This window comes from Salmo salar, chromosome ssa24, assembly GCF_905237065.1.
Source record: "Salmo salar chromosome ssa24, Ssal_v3.1, whole genome shotgun sequence".
NCBI classification, from domain to species: domain Eukaryota; kingdom Metazoa; phylum Chordata; class Actinopteri; order Salmoniformes; family Salmonidae; genus Salmo; species Salmo salar.
Window position 1 is genome coordinate 17,827,388 of NC_059465.1, and position 19,555 is coordinate 17,846,942.

At 42.3% G+C, this 19,555-nt stretch overlaps 1 protein-coding gene across 4 annotated transcripts in view; it reads right to left on the minus strand.

Annotated features, from left to right (window-relative positions):
• Positions 1 to 296: 296 nt before the first annotated feature.
• LOC106585278 (huntingtin-interacting protein 1-related protein) overlaps positions 297 to 19,555 on the minus strand; it is a 36,188-nt gene continuing 16,929 nt past the window's right edge. For 3 of the 4 annotated variants that reach the window (XM_014171332.2, XM_014171329.2, XM_045706855.1), the window contains exons 5-32: positions 19,244 to 19,324; positions 18,963 to 19,039; positions 18,602 to 18,663; positions 17,738 to 17,878; positions 14,937 to 14,994; positions 14,183 to 14,258; positions 13,893 to 14,060; positions 13,712 to 13,755; positions 11,653 to 11,725; positions 9,404 to 9,587; positions 9,211 to 9,299; positions 8,953 to 9,069; positions 8,740 to 8,841; positions 8,250 to 8,444; positions 7,820 to 7,967; positions 7,528 to 7,614; positions 7,268 to 7,375; positions 6,984 to 7,120; positions 6,789 to 6,899; positions 6,589 to 6,647; positions 6,478 to 6,508; positions 4,725 to 4,787; positions 4,511 to 4,611; positions 4,277 to 4,382; positions 2,271 to 2,394; positions 2,108 to 2,169; positions 1,813 to 2,028; positions 297 to 1,657 (exon numbers count right to left, since the gene is read on the minus strand). In XM_014171332.2, the coding sequence (XP_014026807.1) occupies positions 1,649 to 1,657; positions 1,813 to 2,028; positions 2,108 to 2,169; positions 2,271 to 2,394; positions 4,277 to 4,382; positions 4,511 to 4,611; positions 4,725 to 4,787; positions 6,478 to 6,508; positions 6,589 to 6,647; positions 6,789 to 6,899; positions 6,984 to 7,120; positions 7,268 to 7,375; positions 7,528 to 7,614; positions 7,820 to 7,967; positions 8,250 to 8,444; positions 8,740 to 8,841; positions 8,953 to 9,069; positions 9,211 to 9,299; positions 9,404 to 9,587; positions 11,653 to 11,725; positions 13,712 to 13,755; positions 13,893 to 14,060; positions 14,183 to 14,258; positions 14,937 to 14,994; positions 17,738 to 17,878; positions 18,602 to 18,663; positions 18,963 to 19,039; positions 19,244 to 19,324 (2,829 nt within the window). In that variant the 3' untranslated portion in view covers positions 297 to 1,648. The remainder of the gene's footprint in view (positions 1,658 to 1,812; positions 2,029 to 2,107; positions 2,170 to 2,270; positions 2,395 to 4,276; positions 4,383 to 4,510; positions 4,612 to 4,724; positions 4,788 to 6,477; positions 6,509 to 6,588; positions 6,648 to 6,788; positions 6,900 to 6,983; positions 7,121 to 7,267; positions 7,376 to 7,527; positions 7,615 to 7,819; positions 7,968 to 8,249; positions 8,445 to 8,739; positions 8,842 to 8,952; positions 9,070 to 9,210; positions 9,300 to 9,403; positions 9,588 to 11,652; positions 11,726 to 13,711; positions 13,756 to 13,892; positions 14,061 to 14,182; positions 14,259 to 14,936; positions 14,995 to 17,737; positions 17,879 to 18,601; positions 18,664 to 18,962; positions 19,040 to 19,243; positions 19,325 to 19,555) is intronic. The other variant, XM_014171331.2, reaches the window with a different exon arrangement.

Below are 19,555 nucleotides of genomic sequence, written 5' to 3' on the forward strand. Positions count from 1 at the left end.
ACAAGCCCTTAACCAACAATGCAGTCAAGAAAATATTAACTAAATAAACTAAAATGTTTTTTTTTTTTTTAAGTAACAGTAACAAGGCTATGTACAGGGGGTACCAGTACCGAGTCAATGTGCAAGAGACAGGTTAGTGGAGGTAATATGTACATGTAGCTAGGGGTAAAGTGACAAACTTTTAATATTTCGCCTGTAAGAAACATTTCAAATGTATCCCGATCCACAGGTCAATTCCCACAAGTGTAAAGGATAAATTAAAAAAAACTATTGTGTCCAAAATATAGAGGCATACATACACACTAACATTTGTTTATTTGACATGTATAAAGAGTTTCCACAGTAACAGCAATCTTTACTAAAATATATTAGATTTTAATATATAAAATGCATGTTTAATACAGAGGAAAGAACAGAAAAGCAAGCATTTTAAGCTCCCAGAAGCAAAAGGGTTCAACATACTGTATATATCCTGTACAGACCCCTTGTGCCGTCACCCTCTCACATTATGTTCCATCCCTTTTCAGCCTGGGAAAGTAGCAAAAAAGTCCCTTTAAAAAGGTGAGACTTGTTCATTGTCAAGTACAGAGATTCCCTTTGTGCCAACATTTTTAACCAATGTCCTGTAACTACATAGCCAGTATTACATACCCAGTGTGAGAGACATTCAGTGTCTAGGGGGCACATAAGAGATGCAAAGAATAATTTGTGATGTGCAGATTAAGCCCCTATTGAGTGGATTTCCTATTGTATATAAAAATACATAATTGTACTTATGTCCATAGTTCCTGATCGAGCGGTTCTTGGTCAAATCTAGAATCAAATGCAGTAACCTAAACAGCGTTGGGAGATCTTTCTCTAAACATCCTCACACCCTGGTCTTACTGATGATCATGCATGTAGTGATATGGAAAGGGGTGAGGACGAGACTACAGTCCCAAATACATATAGGGTCAAGCTAGGGAAGTAGCGGGAATGACACCCTGGAACTTATGCAGAGGCATCGAATAGGGACTGTGTAAAAATGTGCTTTTCCGCATGATCTGTGTGCCAATGTCTCCCTCCTTCCCCCACACAGCAACCAACATAGAAAAATAACCAAAAAAATTGTGACGCACTCCAGAAAAAGGCTCCCAAACAATGTGCACCAAGAGGCTGTCCCAGATATGGCCTAATTCAATACTGTAATTTTATGATGTTAAAGTGATCCTGTCCATACTAATACAATTATATGCACAACAGTCTTAAAAGTAGCTATAAGTAAAAAGCTCAGACACAAAATTACATTGTTCCATTACAAACGATTTGCATAATTTCATAAAACATTTTCCCTTTCAGTTCTTGATACCATTATTGTCCACAAAAACAAAGAAAGAATACCGCATGGTGGCACATTGTGGTTTATCTATAAAAGAAGGATAGAGCGTCTCTTTCACAGGCAGAAAGCACCGAGAGATAAAACCAAGCTGAAGAAGGAGCATAAGTTCCAGTTTGGCAAAAGAAGTAGGCAGAGAGTTTGGGTTTGGGACAGAGGACTGTCCGATTGGAGGCAGCTCAAAAGGACCCTGTGTTCACGTCATAAGATGGCTGTGTCTCAGATCAACCCAACCATCCACTATGAAGATGTCCTCCTCTAGCCTATAGCTGTCTACATGAACTGCAATGACGAGAGAAAACACACAAATTTGAAACAATAATTTACCATTAATGGTGCAGCATAAGTGCATTTTTCAAATGTGGCATTATGTGGAAGTTTATTCATTAAGTACTACCCTAAACATGAACACAAACCCAGCAATTGTGTTCTCTTACCATATTTTTAGGCGGTAAGTTGGGTTTCTGAGCCAAGTCAGGTTTCCTCATGACACTAGGCTTGGAGGGTGCAACAGGGGCAGGCGAGGGGTCCAGGCCGTTGCCCTCTGAGAGGTCTGCTGTTGGAACACCTGCAATATCATAGTGCTTCTTCCTGAGCTCTCCCAGGCGCAGACGCTCATTACCCAGCTGATTCTCCAGCTCCAACACCTTCACCTACTCATACAGTAGAGGGTTACAATCAAACAGAAACACATGCATGCAGACAGGCTCAGACACACACACAGGGACTCACCTGTGACTCCATTTCCTCCATTTTTAGCTTGATGAGAGACATTCCAGAGAAGTCCATAGTATCTGCAGAAGAAAAAGAAAGGCAAACCAAACACAGCCATATGACTTATAAGGGCCTGAGGGAATTCACATCTTCTGTTTGGTCAGACACACACACACCTAACCCTTGTCCTCCAGGTGCTCCTGCCCTGTCTTTGTGGAGGCCACCACGTTGGCTGCCATCTCGTTCACATGGCGAGAAGCCTGCTGGAGAGCTGTCAGTTTCGTACTGTTGCGGTCTGCTTTTACCTAAACACAGAGGAGAGAGGGAGGGGGAGAAATAGTGATAGGGGCAGAATTTCAATATATACAGCATCAGTCAAAACTCATTCAAGGGTTTTTATTTTTACTATTTTCTACATTGTAGAATAATAGTGAACACGTCAAAACTATGAATACATATGGAATCATGTTGTAACCAAAAAGGTGTTAAACAAAACAATATATATTTTATTATTTAGATTCTTTAAAGTAGCCACCCTTTGCCTTGATTGCCAGGAATTTGCAAATTCCTGGCTTTCTCTCAACCAGCTTCGCATGTAATGCTTTTCCAACAGTCTTGAAGGAGTTCCCACATATGCTAAGCACTTGTTGGCTGCTTTTCCTTCACTCTGCAGTCCAAATCATCTCAATTGGGTTGAGGTCAGGTGATTGTGGAGGCCAGGTCAAATAGCCCTTACACAGCCTGGAGGTGTGTTTTGGGTCATTGTCCTGTTGAAAAACAAATGATAGTCCCACTAAGCACAAACCAGATGGGCTGGCATATCACTGCAGAATGCTGTGGTAGCCATGCTGGTTAAGTGTGCCTTGAATTCTAAATAAACCACTGAGTTCACCAGCAAAGCACCCCACACCACCTCCTCCATGCTTCATGGTGGGAACCACACATACTCTGCGTCTCACAAAGACACGTTGGTTGGAACCAAAAATATCTAATTTGGACTCACACCAAAGGACAGATTTCCACCGGTCTAATGTCCATTGCTCATGTTTCTTGGCCCAACCAAGTCTCTTCTTATTAGTGTCCTTTAGTAGTGGTTTCTTAGCAGCAATTCGACCATGAAGTCCTGATTCACACGTTCTCCTCTGAACAGTTGATGTTGAGATGTGTATGTTATTGAACTCTGAAGCCTTTATTTGGGCTGCAATATGAGGTGCAGTTAACTCTGCTGCAGAGGATAAGTTCACTAGAGGTAATTATGAGTTTTCCTTTCCTGTGGCGGTCCTCATGAGAGCCAGTTTCATCATAGCGCTTGCTGGTTTTTGCGACTGCACTTGAAGAAACTTTCAAAGTTCTTGACCTTGTCCGGATTGACTGACCTTCATGTCTTAAAGTAATGATGGACTGTCATTTCTCTTTGCTTATTTGAGCTGTTCTTGCCATAATATGGACTTGGTCTTTTACCAAACAGGGCTATCTTCTGTATACCACCCCCACCTTGCCACAACACAGCTGATTGGCTCAAACACATTAGAAAGGAAAGACATTTCACAAATTCACTTTAAACAAGGCACACCTGTTAAATGCATTCCAGGTGACTACCTCATTAAGCTGGTTGAGAGAATGCCAAGAGTGTGCAAAGCAAAGGGTGGCTACTGAAGATTACTACATTATTCCATGTGATATTTCAAAACAGGAAGCAAGCCTTAAACAAAATTAAAAACCCAATTTCAGTTTCAGCTTCCTCACAAGGCAATGCATATGAAATCTGAAGGACAGTTTGTCATCCAACCATATACCTAGGTATTTGTAGGATGACACTTCTTCAATGGATGTGCCTCCAGATGTGAAAATGCTAACCCTTTTCTAGCTGAGAGCGAGATCTGGTAAAAGTCATAATAAAATGTTTTGTGCATTCAAGACCATATAGGGATCTGCAGTGACTGAAAGGCAGTCGAACTCTTCAACCTCCTGAACCAGAGAAGGATCTTTTGAATAGATGACCGTGTCATCTGCATGCGGATGCAACTTGTCTGGTTGCAGCCCATTTCCCAAGTCATTAAAACAAATTAACACAGAAGCTAAAATGGAACCCTGAGGGAATATATGAGGGATAGAGGAAAATAAACACAGATTGTTAAGGGGAAGGGGAGCACTGAGTTCAAACGTTTGTGTGAGTTTGTTTCTCACCTTGGAGGATGCGACCAGCTGTGCGGTGCTGGCAGCGATCTCGTGGGAGCAGACAATGAGCTCCTCATATTTGCCAGTGTGCAGCACCACCTTATCAGCAGACTCACTGTGGGAGAAACCAAGCAAACAACACATGTAAATACCAATCCTCTAACATGGGACATTTCTGTATCACTCACACAATAACCACACTAGGATAACAAGCTGAGACGACCCTCATGATAATGCACTTACACCATCTGTGTGGCTCCCCATCCCACAGCTTTGGAGGCAGAGATGAGTCCCTCAGTCCAACGGGAGTTCCTGGCGTAGAATTCCTTAATAGTGGCTGCACCCTAGAGAAAGAGAACATCAAGTCCAGCAGTGGTCAGGACATTCATCTTTTAGCTAATGATAGGATGGATTTACATTACATTTTCAACATTTAATGCTATATGTCAAGACTCACCCTTCCGCCCTCAACAATCTCCTTCTGTAGGTCAGTGGATGTCAGGACCAACAGGTGGATGGCCTGAGAGGAAAGGAGGGAATGCAATTTTATTTTTTTTTTTAAATACCGTAATTTCCGGACTATTAAGCGCACCTGAATATAAGCCGCACCCACTGAATTTAAAAAAATTTATATTTTTTTGAACATAAATAAGCCACACATGTCTATAAGCCGCAGGTGCCTACCGGTACATTGAAACAAATGAACTTTACACAGGCTTTAACGAAACACTGCTTGTAACAAAAATAAATAGGCTTTAACGAAACACGGCTTGTAACAAAAATAAATAGGCTTTAACGAAACACGGCTTTTAACAAAAATAGCTTAACGAAAACTTGTAACAAAAATTTAGCAGTAAGCTTTAGTTGTCTTTTTGCACTGAGTCAATTCCTCACGCTGCTGTTTCCAACGTCTTATCAACTCATTAACACCAAGCTCCCGTGCAGCAGCTCTATTTCCTTTTCCAACAGCCAGATCAATCGCCTTCAACTTGAAAGCTGCATCATATGCATTTCTCCATGTCTTTGCCATGATGAGGGTGACAAAATGACTACCGTAATCAGAATGATGGGAAGTTTGAGAGCGCTTGATTTAATCTAAACAGTAAACCAAAAAGTTGTTTGACTGTAACCCGTTCGGCAATTTCATTGGTCTAATGAAAGCTTCATGCCGCCAAAAAACTGAGCACGTCACAGAATGTGTTTTTTGGAAAATCCATATATTAGCCGCGTCATTATTTAAGCCGCGAGGTTCAAAGCCTGGGAAAAAAGTTGCGGCTTATAGTCCGGAATTTACGGTATATAACACTGTGGCTTGTAGGCCTCGCAAGGTCTCGCACCCACTGTGAAATGTGGTGGAGGATCGGTGATGTTCTGGTGGTGCTTCAGCAAGGCTGGAATCGAGCAGATTTATCTTTGTGAAGGACGCATGAATCAAGCCACGAACAAGGTTGTCCTGGAAGAAAATTTGCTTCCTTCTGCTCTGACAATGTTCCCCAACTCTGAGGATTGTTTTTTCCATCAGGACAATGCTCCATGCCACACAGCCAGGTCAATGAAGGTGTGGATGGAAGACCACCAGATCAAGACCCTGTCATGGCCAGCCCAATCTCCAGACCTGAACCCCATTGAAAACCTCTAATGTGATCAAGAAGAAGATGGATGGTCACAAGCCATCAAACAAAGCCAAGCTGCTTGAATTTTTACGCCAGGCAGGAGTGGCATAAAGTCACCCCACATCAATGTGAAAGACTGGTGGAGAGCATGCCAAGACGCATGAAAGCTGTGATTGAAAATCAGGGTTATTCCACCAAATATTGATGTCTGAACTCTTCGTAAGTTAAAACAGTATTGTGTTTTAAAATTTTATATGAACATATTTTCTTTGCATTATTAGAGGTCTGACAACACTGCATATGTTATTTGTCCAGTTGTCATTTTCTGCAAATAAATGCTCTAAATGACAATATTTTTATTCGGAATTTAGGAGAAATGCTGTCAGTAGTTTATAGAATAAAACAAAACATTTAATTTTACCCAAACACATACCTATAAATAGTAAAACTAGAGAAACATCATTTTGCAGTGGTCTCTTAATTTTCCCCAGAGCTCTCTCTCTGTGTGTGTGTGCATATATATATATTTTTTTAAATGCAGCATTATTAGGATGCCGATCAGACCTTTGTTTCGATTGACTTACAAAGTCATCTTACCTTCATCAGGTCTGTGCAGCTGTAGAGGATTCTATAAAACAAGGAGTAATATCATGGTGAGTGAAAGGGGATGAATGCATAAACAGTGCAAGTAACACAAAGAGTACTGACCTCTCATTGACCTCGAGTTTGACCCCTGAGGTGTCCATTCGGGCCTGGTTCATCATTTCCTTTAGACACAGAAAGACTGCAAATGAGAGATGTCTAGATACAGAATGACTTACCCCCGTTGTAAAACATAGGGTTGAGCTTTATGTGGCATTCCTCGCTACAGTACGGTGCTCTAGAGTCTATATGGTTGTGATCCTCACATCGATTCTGCGCACTGCCTTCTCAATGGCTGCTGATGTGGCTGCCATCTCCTTGTCCACCAGATCTCCCAGCTCATCCTGTCGCACATCCATGCCTTTAGGTCGCAGCTCCTAAACATTGGAAGAGGAGATGAGATTAAGAAGTAGGAAAAGAAGAGCGGGAGAAATAGAGAAGAATGCCCAGTAGCCCCTCACCTCCCCCAGCCTCAGGATCTTTTCAACCACTATGCGAATGGAGGCCGGGTCTGCCCTCTGAAGGGAGGCCTTGGACTTGAGATCCTTCAGGAACTGCAGACTCTGAGTGGCACAGCCCCTGCAATTCTCTGTCAGACCTGCAGAGTGCAAAAGTGCAAGATACACTCTGTGACACTAATCACATACCAAATGGATTATCTCATCCAGTAAAATCCCAGTAAAATACAACAAGATGCCTGTTTCAAACAATAATTTATTATATTTGAAGAGAAGAATGTTCTTACGGTCAGAGTGGTCAGTGGGAGCCAAGTGTGCTGTGGCACTGCCGTTGATGATGGTGTCAGCAGCCAGGTGGGAGAAGTTGGTCAGGGCCCTCAGTAGCCCACCAGCATCTAGAGAACAGAAACACGACCAGAGAGAGAAGGTATCACTGCCAATTCCAACACAGCCCAGCTCTGTCACTTATGACTATCACTGTGGTTGCTCAAATACTACTAATTACAGTATATCAAAAACACGAAGTACCAAGTAATGAGCAACTCACCTCCCATGTTCGTCAGGTAGACGGAGTGACCCTTTTTCACTTTGTCAATGGAGCCCAAAGTGGCCTCTGCCCGACTGACCAGGTAATCTGTGGTGGTGGAGAGACAAAGGAAGCGTATGAAATGCAATATTGTTCTAGATCCAAAAATAATGAATGGAATGATGAGTAGATATACCAAATGAATAGACATAACCTAATGGATCTCTCACTTTCTATTCTAAGTGACATGAACACCACTACTAGCTAAGGATCCCTAAGCACCCTCTCTGTGAGCATGTTCACTTATTTTAACCTGGGGAGCTGGTGCAGCGGATATGCAGGGGGTCGTCCAGCTTGGCCACAGCGTCCTGAATGATGCACTCAGCCTCAGAGACCGTTCCCTGCAGCAGGGAGAACTGCTCCTCCAGCAGCTTCTGCTGCAACTGCACCTCACGTCTTGACTGCAAAGATAAAACAAGACACAGTCAGACCCACAGGCACAGGGAAAAAATAGATGGCACATACATACTAATGGTTTATCTTATATTGTGCACAGACAGCCAAATAGTTCATTGATTCAAGAAAATCTTTCACTTTGCACTGCACAGTGAGTAATGTGGGACTTGACCAGCGGTGTAGCTTTTACATGTCTATTTTCTCTTCTGCTATCAGCAAATTATATAGACAAGACAAAGCAGCGGACTGAACTAGTCACTGCTCCGTGCTGTGTTGTCCTGACTCACCTTCTCCTGCAGCTTGTCCTGCAGCTCTCCCAGCTCCCTGGTGCTCCGCTCTCTCTCCTGCTGCAGAGAAGACTGCTGCAGCTGTGCGGCCTGGCTCAGGGACGACAGCTCGGCCTCCTTCTCACTCGCAGAGCGCATCAGGCGCTCTTTCTCCGCCTGCAGCGCCAACATAGAGCTGGTCAGCTGTTCCCCCACCTGGGAGTGATGGAAGGAGGAGAGAGAGAGGGAGTGGGGAGAGAAGAGAGAAAGAGGGAGATTGCATAACAATAGGTGCATTAACTGTTGTGAGGACAAGCCTTTCTGATGTTTGTGAGACTCATGTTGTCACAGAGTGCAGCTTCCTATGGGCTTTTCAGCCAATTATGATTTTCATACAGGAAAGTGCAGCAATTATTTTGCATGAGGGTGAATCAGATGAGTCACATGTGCCATTACATAAGCGAGGGAATCCACTTTCTTTATTCAATATTTACTGCATCAGCATACATACCTTCTCAGTGCGCTGCAGAGTGCCTTTGACATGTTCCACCTCTGCCCGCTTTTCCTCAAAATCCCTTTTAAGCTTCTTCATCTCAAACTTCTGCTCCTCAAGCTGCAACAAGAAGAAAGAATATTCAGTCATTTTAATAAATGGCTAATACAGTACAGAAATATAACATTAACGCTACTAGATCACCATTGTCAATACTCAGAATAAAGTAACCTTCATGTCAGCGTCCAGTTTGATGCGATCCACCTCGAAAGCCAGCTGCTGCTTGGTCCTCTCCACCTCCTCCTGGGTCTGCTGTGTTGCCGACAGAATCCTCACTGTGTCTGCACTCTGCCAGCACAATGTCACATGCACACTTTGTTAAACATTCTATTAACATTAAAGAGAAAATGCTCAGGTGAGTCTACAAGTAGTCACTTTTGCACCCAATGAACCAAACAGAAAACCACAGAAGTAAATGAGGTTCTGTACCTTCCTGAGCAGTTCAGCATGGCTGGACACCAGCTCAGTGTGCTTCTCCTTTAGCTTGGTGTAGCGTTGCTCTGTGGCCTGGGCTCTCGCTGGACAGTACAGAAGGGGTCAGAGACGAGAGAGAGATGTCAGAATGCGTTTTAAATAAAGTGTGACTGAACATGTATGCCAGACTTAGTGAGTGGCCTCTTACTCTCCGCCTCTCCGAAGGTGGCCTGCACGATCTCGTGTTCAGCGTTGCGGCGCCGCGTGGCCTCTAGCTCCATGCGTAGCTGTTCATTCTCCACCAGGGCGCGCTGTTTATGCACCCGCTGCTCTTCCAGGTCTGCCTCAAGGCTGTTAATCTGGGACTTGAGCTGTGTGATGTAGCGCTGGGCCTGCCGGTGGGAGGAGGCAGGCAGGCAGTCAGTCACCATAGTAAACCTCCTTTGGATAGATTATCAAGTACCACCATGGCACGGCACTAGTGGATGAGAGCCTCAGACAGGAGAAACATGAGTGTTGAGTGGAACAAAAAAAACTGAAATGTATCAATGTTGGGTTAGGATGGATTGATTCAATAGTGATAGCATCATAGCTAAAAATATACAAATGCTGAGTAGTTTAACAGGCCACATAAGGAGCCAGCCATTTGCAGAAACCAGGGTAAACAGTACATCTCTCCCCCCAAGGTACTGGTCTTCTCTGAACACAGACAGACGCCGTTTCCCATTCTGAGACTAGTTGCCACATTCCACATGTCAAGATCAGTCTTTGCATCCACCCAACACATTCCCTAAATTCCTTTCCCATTTACAAACAAATGTCCACCAGTCACAACTTTGTTATACATAATTAACATTTAAATATACTGAAGAAAAATATAAAATGCAACAATTTAAGATTTTACTGACTTACAGTTCAGTCAATTTAAATAAATTAGGCCCTAATCTATGGATTTCAAATAACTTGGAATACAGATATGCATCCGTTGGTCACAGATACGTTAAAAATATTATTTTTTTTAAAGTAGGGGCATGAATCAGAAAACCAGTCAGTATCCGGTGTGACCACCATCTGCCTCAAGCAGCGCGACACATCTCCTTCGCATAGAGTTGACTAGGCTGTCGATTGTGGCCCATGGAATGTTGTCCCACTCCTCTTAAATGTCTGTGCGCATTTTCTGGATATTGGCGAGAACTGGAACACGCCGTTGTACACAATGATCCAGAGCATCCCAAACATGCTCAATGGGTGACATGTCTGGTGAGTATGCAGGCCATGGAAGAACTGGGACATTTTCAGCTTCCAGGAATTGTGTACAGATCCTTGCGACATGGGGCCGTGCATTATCATGCTGAAACATGAGGTGATGGCGGCGGATGAATGGAATGACAATAGGCCTCAAGATCTCACCACAGTATCTCTGTGCATTCAAATTGCCATCTAAAAAATGCAAATTGTGTTTGTTGTCCGTAACTTATGCCTGCCCATACCATAGTGCACCGTGGTGGTGGGGTTTTGTTAAGAACTTTGACATCAGTAAATCGCAGGCACACACACTACCCCATACGCGCTGTCTGCCATCTGCCCAGTACAGTTTAAATTTGGATTAATCCGCGAAGAGCACATTTTCGGTTGTGCAAACCCAGTGTTACCAGCTGCCTGGGTGGCTGGTCTCAGACGATCCCGCAGGTAAAGAAGCCAGATGTGGAGGACCTGAGATGACATGGTTACACGTGGTCTGCGGTTGTGAGGCCCGGTTGGACGTACTGCCAAATTCTCTAAAACAACGTTGGACGCGGCCTATGGTATCGAAATGAACATTCAATTCTCTGGCAACAGCCCTAGTGGATATTCCTGCAGTCAGCATACCAAATTGCACGCTACCTCAAATCTTGAGACATCTATGGTATTGTGTTGTGTGTCAAAACTGCACATTTTAGAGTGGCCTTTTATTGTCCCCAGCACAAGGTGCACCTGTGTAATGATCATGCTGTTTAATCGTTTTCTTGATATCCTACACCTGTCAGGTAGATGGATTATCTTGGCAAAGGAGAAATACTAACAGGGACGTAAACAAATTTGTGCACAACATTTGATAGTATTAACCTTTTGGTGCATATGGAACATTTCTGGGATATTTTATTTCAGCTCAAGAAACAACACTTTATATGTTGCATTTATATTTTTGTTCAGTGTAGTATTATTACAAAGAGGAACAATAGATATCTTTGTGGTCACACGCACATCCTTAAAAATGCATAGGTGCTGAGCTAAAGACTGAATATGCTCCCAATTTACCACCTTTATTGACAATGTTTCAATCAAACATGGAACTTCATCAGGTATAAAGAGCAACAAGTCATTTATTATTGCAACTAATTATGATAAGCATTTAAATCAACAAATGTGTACAACTGTAAAATCTGTCTAAAGGAGTTAAAACACATGTCTACTTACCTCTCCTTTGACCCTTTCCAGATCTGCCCTCAATAGCTCCAAGTCCTGCTGGAGGTTCTCAATCTGGATATCCCTGTAGACCAGAAGACATTCACTAACCATTAGCATACATAAGCACTGGCACACAAGAAAATATCCAAACATACACTACCAGTCAAAAGTGGACACCTACTCATTCAAGGGTTTTTATTTTTACTATTTTCTACATTGTAGAATAATAGTGAAGACATCAAAACTATGAAATAATACATTTGGACTCATGTAGTAACCAAAAAAGCGTTAATCAAAATATTTTATATTCTTCAAAGTAGCCACACTTTGCCTTGATGACAGCATTGCACACTCCTGGAATTCTCTCAACCAGCTTCACCTGGAATGCTTTTCCAACAGTCTTGAAGGAGTTCCCACATATGCTGAGCACTTGTTGGCTGCTTTTCCTTCACTCTGTTGTCCAATTCATCACAAACCATCTCAATTGAGTTGGGTTTGGGTGATTGTGGAAGCCAGGTCATCTGATGCACCACTCCATCACTCTCCTCCTTAGTCAAATAGCCCATACACAGCCTGGAGGTGTGTTGGGCCATGGTCCTTTTGAAACACAAATGATAGTCCCACTAAGCCCAAACCAGATGGGATGGCGTATCGCCGCAGAATGCTGTGGTAGCCATGCTGGTTAAGTATACCTTGAATTCTAAATAAATCATAGACCGTTTGAAAGAACACTATCACACCTCCTGCATGCTTCACGGTGGAACCACACATGAGGAGATAATCCGTTCACCTACACTGCGGTTGGAACCAAAAATCTCAAATTTGGACTCATCATACCAAAGGACAGATTTCCACTGGCCTAATGTCCATTGCTCGTGTTTTTTGGCCCAAGCAAGTCTCTTCTTCTTATTGATGTCCTTTAATAGTGGTTTCTTTGCAGCAATTCGACCATGAAGGCCTGATTTACGCAGTCTCCTCTGAACAGTGACGTTGAGATGTGTGTTATTGAACTCTGAATCATTTATTTGGTCTGCAATTTATGAGGCTGGTAACTCTAATGAACTTATCCTCTGCAGCAGAGTTAACTATGTGTCTTCCTTTCCTGTGGTGGTCCTCATGAGAGCCAGAGTCCTCATAGTGCTTGATGGTTTTTGCGACTGCACTTGAACAAACTTTAAAATTTCTTGACATTTTCTGGATTGACTGACCTTCATGTCTTAAAGTAATGATGGACTGTTGTTTCCCTTTACTTATTTGAGCCGTTCTTGCCTTATGGACTTGGTCTTTTACCAAATAGGGCTATCTTCTGTAACCACCACTACCTTGTCACAACACAACGGATTGGCTCAAACGCATTAACTTTTAACAAGGCACACAAGCTCATTTACATTGAAATGCATTCCAGGTGACTACCTCATGAAGCTAGTTGAGAGAATGCCAAGAGTGTGCAAAGCTGTCATCCAGGCAAACGGTGGCTACTTTGAAGAACCTCAAATATATTTTGATTTGTTTAACACTTTTTTGGTTACTACATGATTCCATACATGTTATTTAATAGTTTTGATGTCTTCACTATTATTCTACAATGTGTCCAAACTTTTGCCTGGTACTGTATGTCAGTTAAAAAATAAAAGAATAATAAAAATAAATAAAAATAATCACCAGGTGAGTTCAACAAGGGTTCTGTTTGCAGCAAACATGTCACTTAGTAAATTTCAGTTATACAATTTGAATGAACTTTCCAAAATGTTACGGTGAAACATCAAACAGCTACTATTTGGACTACCATAGATATTTAGAGCAATAATCAAACTGCAATTTACTTTGCTATTTCTACTACATGTAATGGAAATTCTACATGTCCACATTATTATTTGTAGTGGCAGTTAAGACCCAAAACAGACACTTACGTTGGCCACACACTACCTTCTCAGACTTCAGCTAACGTTAGCGAACGGTCTAACACAAAACAAATTAAATATGTTAGCTAACTATTTCACTTGTTGAACGCACCCCAATTCACATATCCTTTATTTAAGCACACCAATGCTAAAAGATGACGACTAACCTGTCATTGGCAGCTCCGGAAGTCTGATCAAATCTGTCGAACTGCTAAAAGAAAGTCAGATGACGCATTAATGTCTACACAATCTATAGCCAAAATTTGTGATACCTTTATTAATAAGACATGCATATCCAAGTGGCCATAGCTGTAACCTCAGATCATGACCGTGACCTATGAGTCTTACCTGTGGCACCATCATGCTTGGCATGGTGACGGCGCTGACATTGATAAGCGGTTCAGGGTCATCATCGTCATCATCCTCCTGCTGCTCGGGCTCATCCTCACTTGGGATGACCACCACTGGCCTCGCATGCTTGGCTAGGGAGGCCGCGTGCAGGAAGTTAGGAGGGGACTGAGGATGAAGACACATAAATAAGACCGAGGACTGTAAACACAGATGGATACATTATCTAGGAAGTGTGGTTGAGTCCCAATACAGTGTCTTTCCCCTACTATGTCTGTCTATGCTCTCACTTCTGGCAGCTTGGGGATCTGGATGAGTCTCTTGAAGTACAGCATGTCTCTGGCTTTGTTGAAGAAGGTCTTGAGGCTGTAAGGCAAGGCAAAATATTTCAACCACTGATCCGAATGATGCCTCCAAAACAGGGATATAACATTTTCTAAACTGTGTTGTTTCATATACAGTATGTGTATGGGACAGAATGCAATAGAATACACTTCAGGTGGTAGCGGCAGGTAGCCTAGTGGTTAGAGCGTTGGACTAGTTACCAAAAGGTTGCAAGATCGAATCCCCGAGCTGACAAGGTAAAAATCTGTCTTTCTGCCCCTGAACAAGGCAGTGTTCCTAGGCCATCAGTGAAAATAAGAATTTGTTCTTAACTGACTTCACTAGTTAAATAAAAGGTCAAATAAAAATAAATAAATTGATCTGAAGAGAAATTAGATGGTTATCTTAGGTACAAGGTACCCACTATCCAGAGGCACTAAGACATCAAGCTTCCTCTCTGCCATCTTTCTGGGCTGATCATTGTGCAGGTCGATAACATTAACATGTTACCTGGTACACTGCTCAGATTCAACCCCTTTTCACTTTCTAGGATAGTGATGTCATGATGACATATTGAAATGGGTGGAAGCTGGGTGGTAGGGATGAGTATATTTGCATCAGCTCAGGGTATCTCCTCCCCTCCCCTATTGTACTGAGGCTCCCTCCCGCTCTTCCCTAACGCCCTCATTTAATAACAGCCTGAGGCCCTGGGTGACTTACCTGTGGAACTGGTCATGAAAACGATCACGGTGTCCCTGTAAGGTGTCTGCTGGGAGACCTGAAATCCAGGACATGCAAGAGTCACTAAAAAGACTTTGAAACAAGTTTTGTTATCAAGTCACCACAGCATAGTTTTCAGCAAGTAGAAATAAACTACTATTAAAAAAATCTAAACATACTGATTTCTGATCTCCAGTTATGTTACTCTCATTGATGTTACTGTACATGTTGAAAAATAGAATCAAGCAGTTAAGTTAGTGGAACCGACAGCGTTTGAACTACTTTGCCGATATGAAACAGACAGTCAATCATAATATCAGTAAAAAATATCAAATTCCCAGTTTATGGTTCAAAACCAACTTTATAAAGAGATTTTAAAAAATAGGTTCTATTTGTCGTAATAGGTGGATGCAGTTCAATGCACGATTCATATAATTCACCAATACATGTATTAGTAGTCCCACCAGATAATATTTATATCAGTTGTAAAATCAAAACTGGCCTGGAACATTGTTTGCTGCCGCCACCCAGTCGGGATGCACCGTTTCAGTTTACTTATTTAGCAAGCTAAAGACATGGAGCCTAACGTTAGCTAGCTAGCTGCTGGGAGGATTTCATGTCATTGGAGGAGTTGGTGAATGACCAACTTTTCCCCCTCATATCTTTTTGTTCTCCCGTTGTCTACAGCTATAGATGCTGCAGGTGTCATTTAGTTAGAAAGAAATGTGAATCGCTTTGCTAGCTATGTTGAACTTGAACGACTGTAATCCACAGTTAGCATATCGCTTAGTTGTCAAGCAAATGTATTTTGCATCGATCAAATTGGCGGGCAGGCAAATTCCAATTCAGTTGTCAAAACGTGGGTTGGCACCAGGGGTGAAATAGGCAGTACGGTCCGGTATGGCGTGCCAGCAAAATAAAGTGGTGGTACGCCGTACCGGTAAAACGTGAGCCTAATCACAATCAATAGGCTATACAACATGGCACAAAAACTATAGGTTATTAAACATTACTCCATGTCAGCCGTATAAAATAAAAATAGGGAATGGACTTTAAACCAGGTAGTATACGCTCCAAATTGCGTTGTGGTTTGAGCATTACACTTACATTTTGTCAAGGCGGAGATAAGTGTCAGAGATGCTCGCGGATAAGGCGGAGATGAGTGGCGGAGACAGATGCGCGCTTGGACAACTGTGGATACACCAATTCAGGCTACAAGTGTAGGCCTAATATTACAATACATGTTGGTGTTTTGTAACAGACATCTCTTTCCATTCACCAAATTGCCGGTGCACATGGCACTGTCGTGGTCTGTATGCTGAAATAATTTTGTGAGTGGGCGAATGTACGAAGGTAGCCTACAGGAGCGCTTTTGTTAAGTGATTGACAAATCAGATGAAAACATCATGACTGGTTGTGTTTATGCCACATCAACAACAACAAAAAAGGTATAAACGGCATGTCCATAAGGCTAGGGGAATCGAAGCTTTCCCTAAAGTACATTTAATTGCCAAAATTATATAGCTTAATTAGCTTACTCCTGTCTATACATAAATAAAATCATTCAAAATGGGCTACTACAACAGAAAGCATGATAAGGCCAGAGGATCATTAAAGACTGCGGATAGCTACAGTCGGAAGGGTCCGCAATTTGGCACCACGCGCTGCAATTACCAAACTGATTATTGTTGAGTTGCGACAGTGTAAAGCAGAGACCCAGCCAGGCATATCGCAATATTTAAAAAATACAAATCGCGGACAAACTGTTTGGAAAACAAATGGCTGTTAATGTAAAGATATGATTCAAGTATGTCTTTCAGTTATCAACATTCTTAACTTAATTGAGCGAACAGTAGCCTTTCTTATTGGCACCAGCTGAGAACATCCGCCATCTATCTCCCCGGTGAGTGTACATATTCACTGTCTTTATCATTTGATCATAGCCACTTTTGTTTGTTTTTGGACAATAATTTCCTCCTCCAGGTTATATGGACGTCATATTGTATTTGTGTCTCCCTTTTTCAAGGGCCAAGTATATGGATCAGACATCGTTTTTATTCTGTTTGTCAGGGTCAGCAGAGTAGGCTACCCTGTAATTTTTGTAGTATAAAAAAAAAAAATAATAAAACTTGGGTGTCCCATACCAGTAAGCAATTAAAATGTACTTTCACCCCTGGTTGGGACAGCATGCAACGGCAGGCAAGCTGCAGAAGGAGGAGCAGGCTACTATTCCCATAGTTTATCAGTGCAATTTTGACAGCCAAATAACTGAAATGTTGAGTTTATATCTATATGGTTGTTTCATCGATAGGATTGCGTTCCCAAATGTAAGAGGACTCCCATTTGCAGAAATTGGCAAATTCTTTCTAATGATCTAAAGTCGCACTGTTGCTATAGCCTGTAAACACACAGTCCACTGCAAAGTGAATGATGGCAGGCTTGTGTGGCAAATGGCTTATTTGCATATAGGTCTACTGTTGCTCCGATTTGCTTTGGCCATCAGGTCTCTGGACAAGACAGATGTTTTTATTTGGTTTTATTTACTGCAGTGTCTATTTATTGTCCAAATGCACAGCCACTTTCCCACTCTATATTGCTATAGAAATTTTAAAAATGCCTTACTATAGCACATTCCCAAACATTGTACACATTTACGAAAGCGTGAAAATAAACATATGTAAAACAATTATAAAAAATGTGTATTCTTCCTGGGGGTGTATATGAATAGATTTGAATAAGATTTCATGTTGCTAAAATGCTGTCAGTTCCACTTTAAAAGATACATAAGAGGTCACACGTACAGGCATGCAGTTTGAAAAGCAGCTTGACGGTGAAGTGGTAGAGGTGACTGCAGTCCTGGATGACCTGGATGAGGGGGGACAGGCGACACTGGCCTGACGTCGTCGTAGAGATAGCAATGGACGTGTTGAGCTGCCGGATCACTGCAGATCACAAACACACCATTGTAGGAAAAACATAACACATCCACACAAACACATGGCCTCAATTGGGAGGATTTGGAATCGATGGCTTGCCTGGGTGAAACACCTTTCTCTGTCACTGGTTCAGAAATACAACACTGAGACAATAGCTCACATATTCATGAATCACCCACTGAGTGGGTGGAAAATAGTTCTCAGCAGATCTAGGGTGGGTAGAAGGAAGGCAGTTAGGAGCTCCCATGTTTCCTGAGTAAAATATGTCCAAGTTAGTAAGTCAGGCAGGGTTGTTTACAATTGCAGAGTTTGTTTATGGTTGTTCAGGATGACAGACTGACAACATCCTGCAGGGCATGATACCATTACAGCCAATCAGAAGAAACATAATTCATGTCCTCTAATTGCAAACATTTATAACTTATTAATATGGTTTTGGTGAAATTACATCTGAGGGCCCTAATCATATTAAACAAGTGGTTTAGAAATGTGTTTAATTTACACAAGGTAAACCTCCCTTGATAAAGTATAGTCATTTTGGGCGATTAAGTCACTCCCTCAACAGCAGCACAAGTGTGCTCACAAGTTTTTATTTAGCTGGCTGCTATCCTGTCCCTATTCCATTTCCGAAACACAGTTGATGGAAACAGGCCACTGCCCTGTAGCTCTGGTTACCCATCATTTGAGAGGTGGAGGTAGGTAAGTAGGGGAGAAGCGGGGGATTCTCACCTGTCTCGGCTAGCCTCAACTCTGCATCCAGGTAATCAAACACTTTCACAGTGAGCTGGAACCTACAGGAGGGAAGTCAATACCGCCCTTAGTAACACAAGGCTAATGGCTTCCTTAAGGAAAGGGCAGCAGGCTCGCTCCCCAGTCCCCACAGTACTCCAACTAAATGGTATGATAAGTTTCCTTTGAATCAGAGAGCATGACATTCGTATCTTATATCAATAATTGACTTCCCTTGAGTTATTCCAATCAAATGTATACGCATTTGTATGATATTCGGATAACTCAATAACAGGAAAGGGAGTGCACAGTCAAGAGTGCCAGGGATGTGTGGAGAGGGAGGAGTAGAGAACACACTCACACATTATTGACGTCTGTTCCTGCAACACGCTCTAGAACCTCATCTGTCACCTCTAGGTTGGGTCGGATTTCAGAATGCTGCATGGAAGACAAAAGGATGGCAAAAGTGATCCAACATTAGAACTATCTAAATCACATTCATTCAAATTACATACATTGTTTGTTCAACTAGGTGGCATTTTGTGAAAGCACTTGTGGCAATGCAATGCATACAATGGTAAGATTAGCCAATGTCCCATGGTAAAACATGCCGTCCCCCAAAACTGTAGAGGGTGCTCTTACCTTCATGTGAAACTCCATCTTTGTGCAAAGGAGCTTAGAGTACAGAGCCACCAGCTGTCCATATCTGTCATGAAGGTTGCCCTGGAAACAATAGGAGCAAGCAACAAGCATTAAGCTTTGCTGCAACAAATATTTAGCTTTGCTTTATTTGAAGATGGCAAGAAGAAGCCTTTCCTCTCGGCACACTCCTCTCTTCAAGACATGCTCCGGTACTTTGGCGACTAGTAAGTATTTATTAAACCTCCCACTTTGGGCTGGATGTGTCAATGTGTAGCTCATACATGCATAATCTATGAACAGAATTACTGTCTT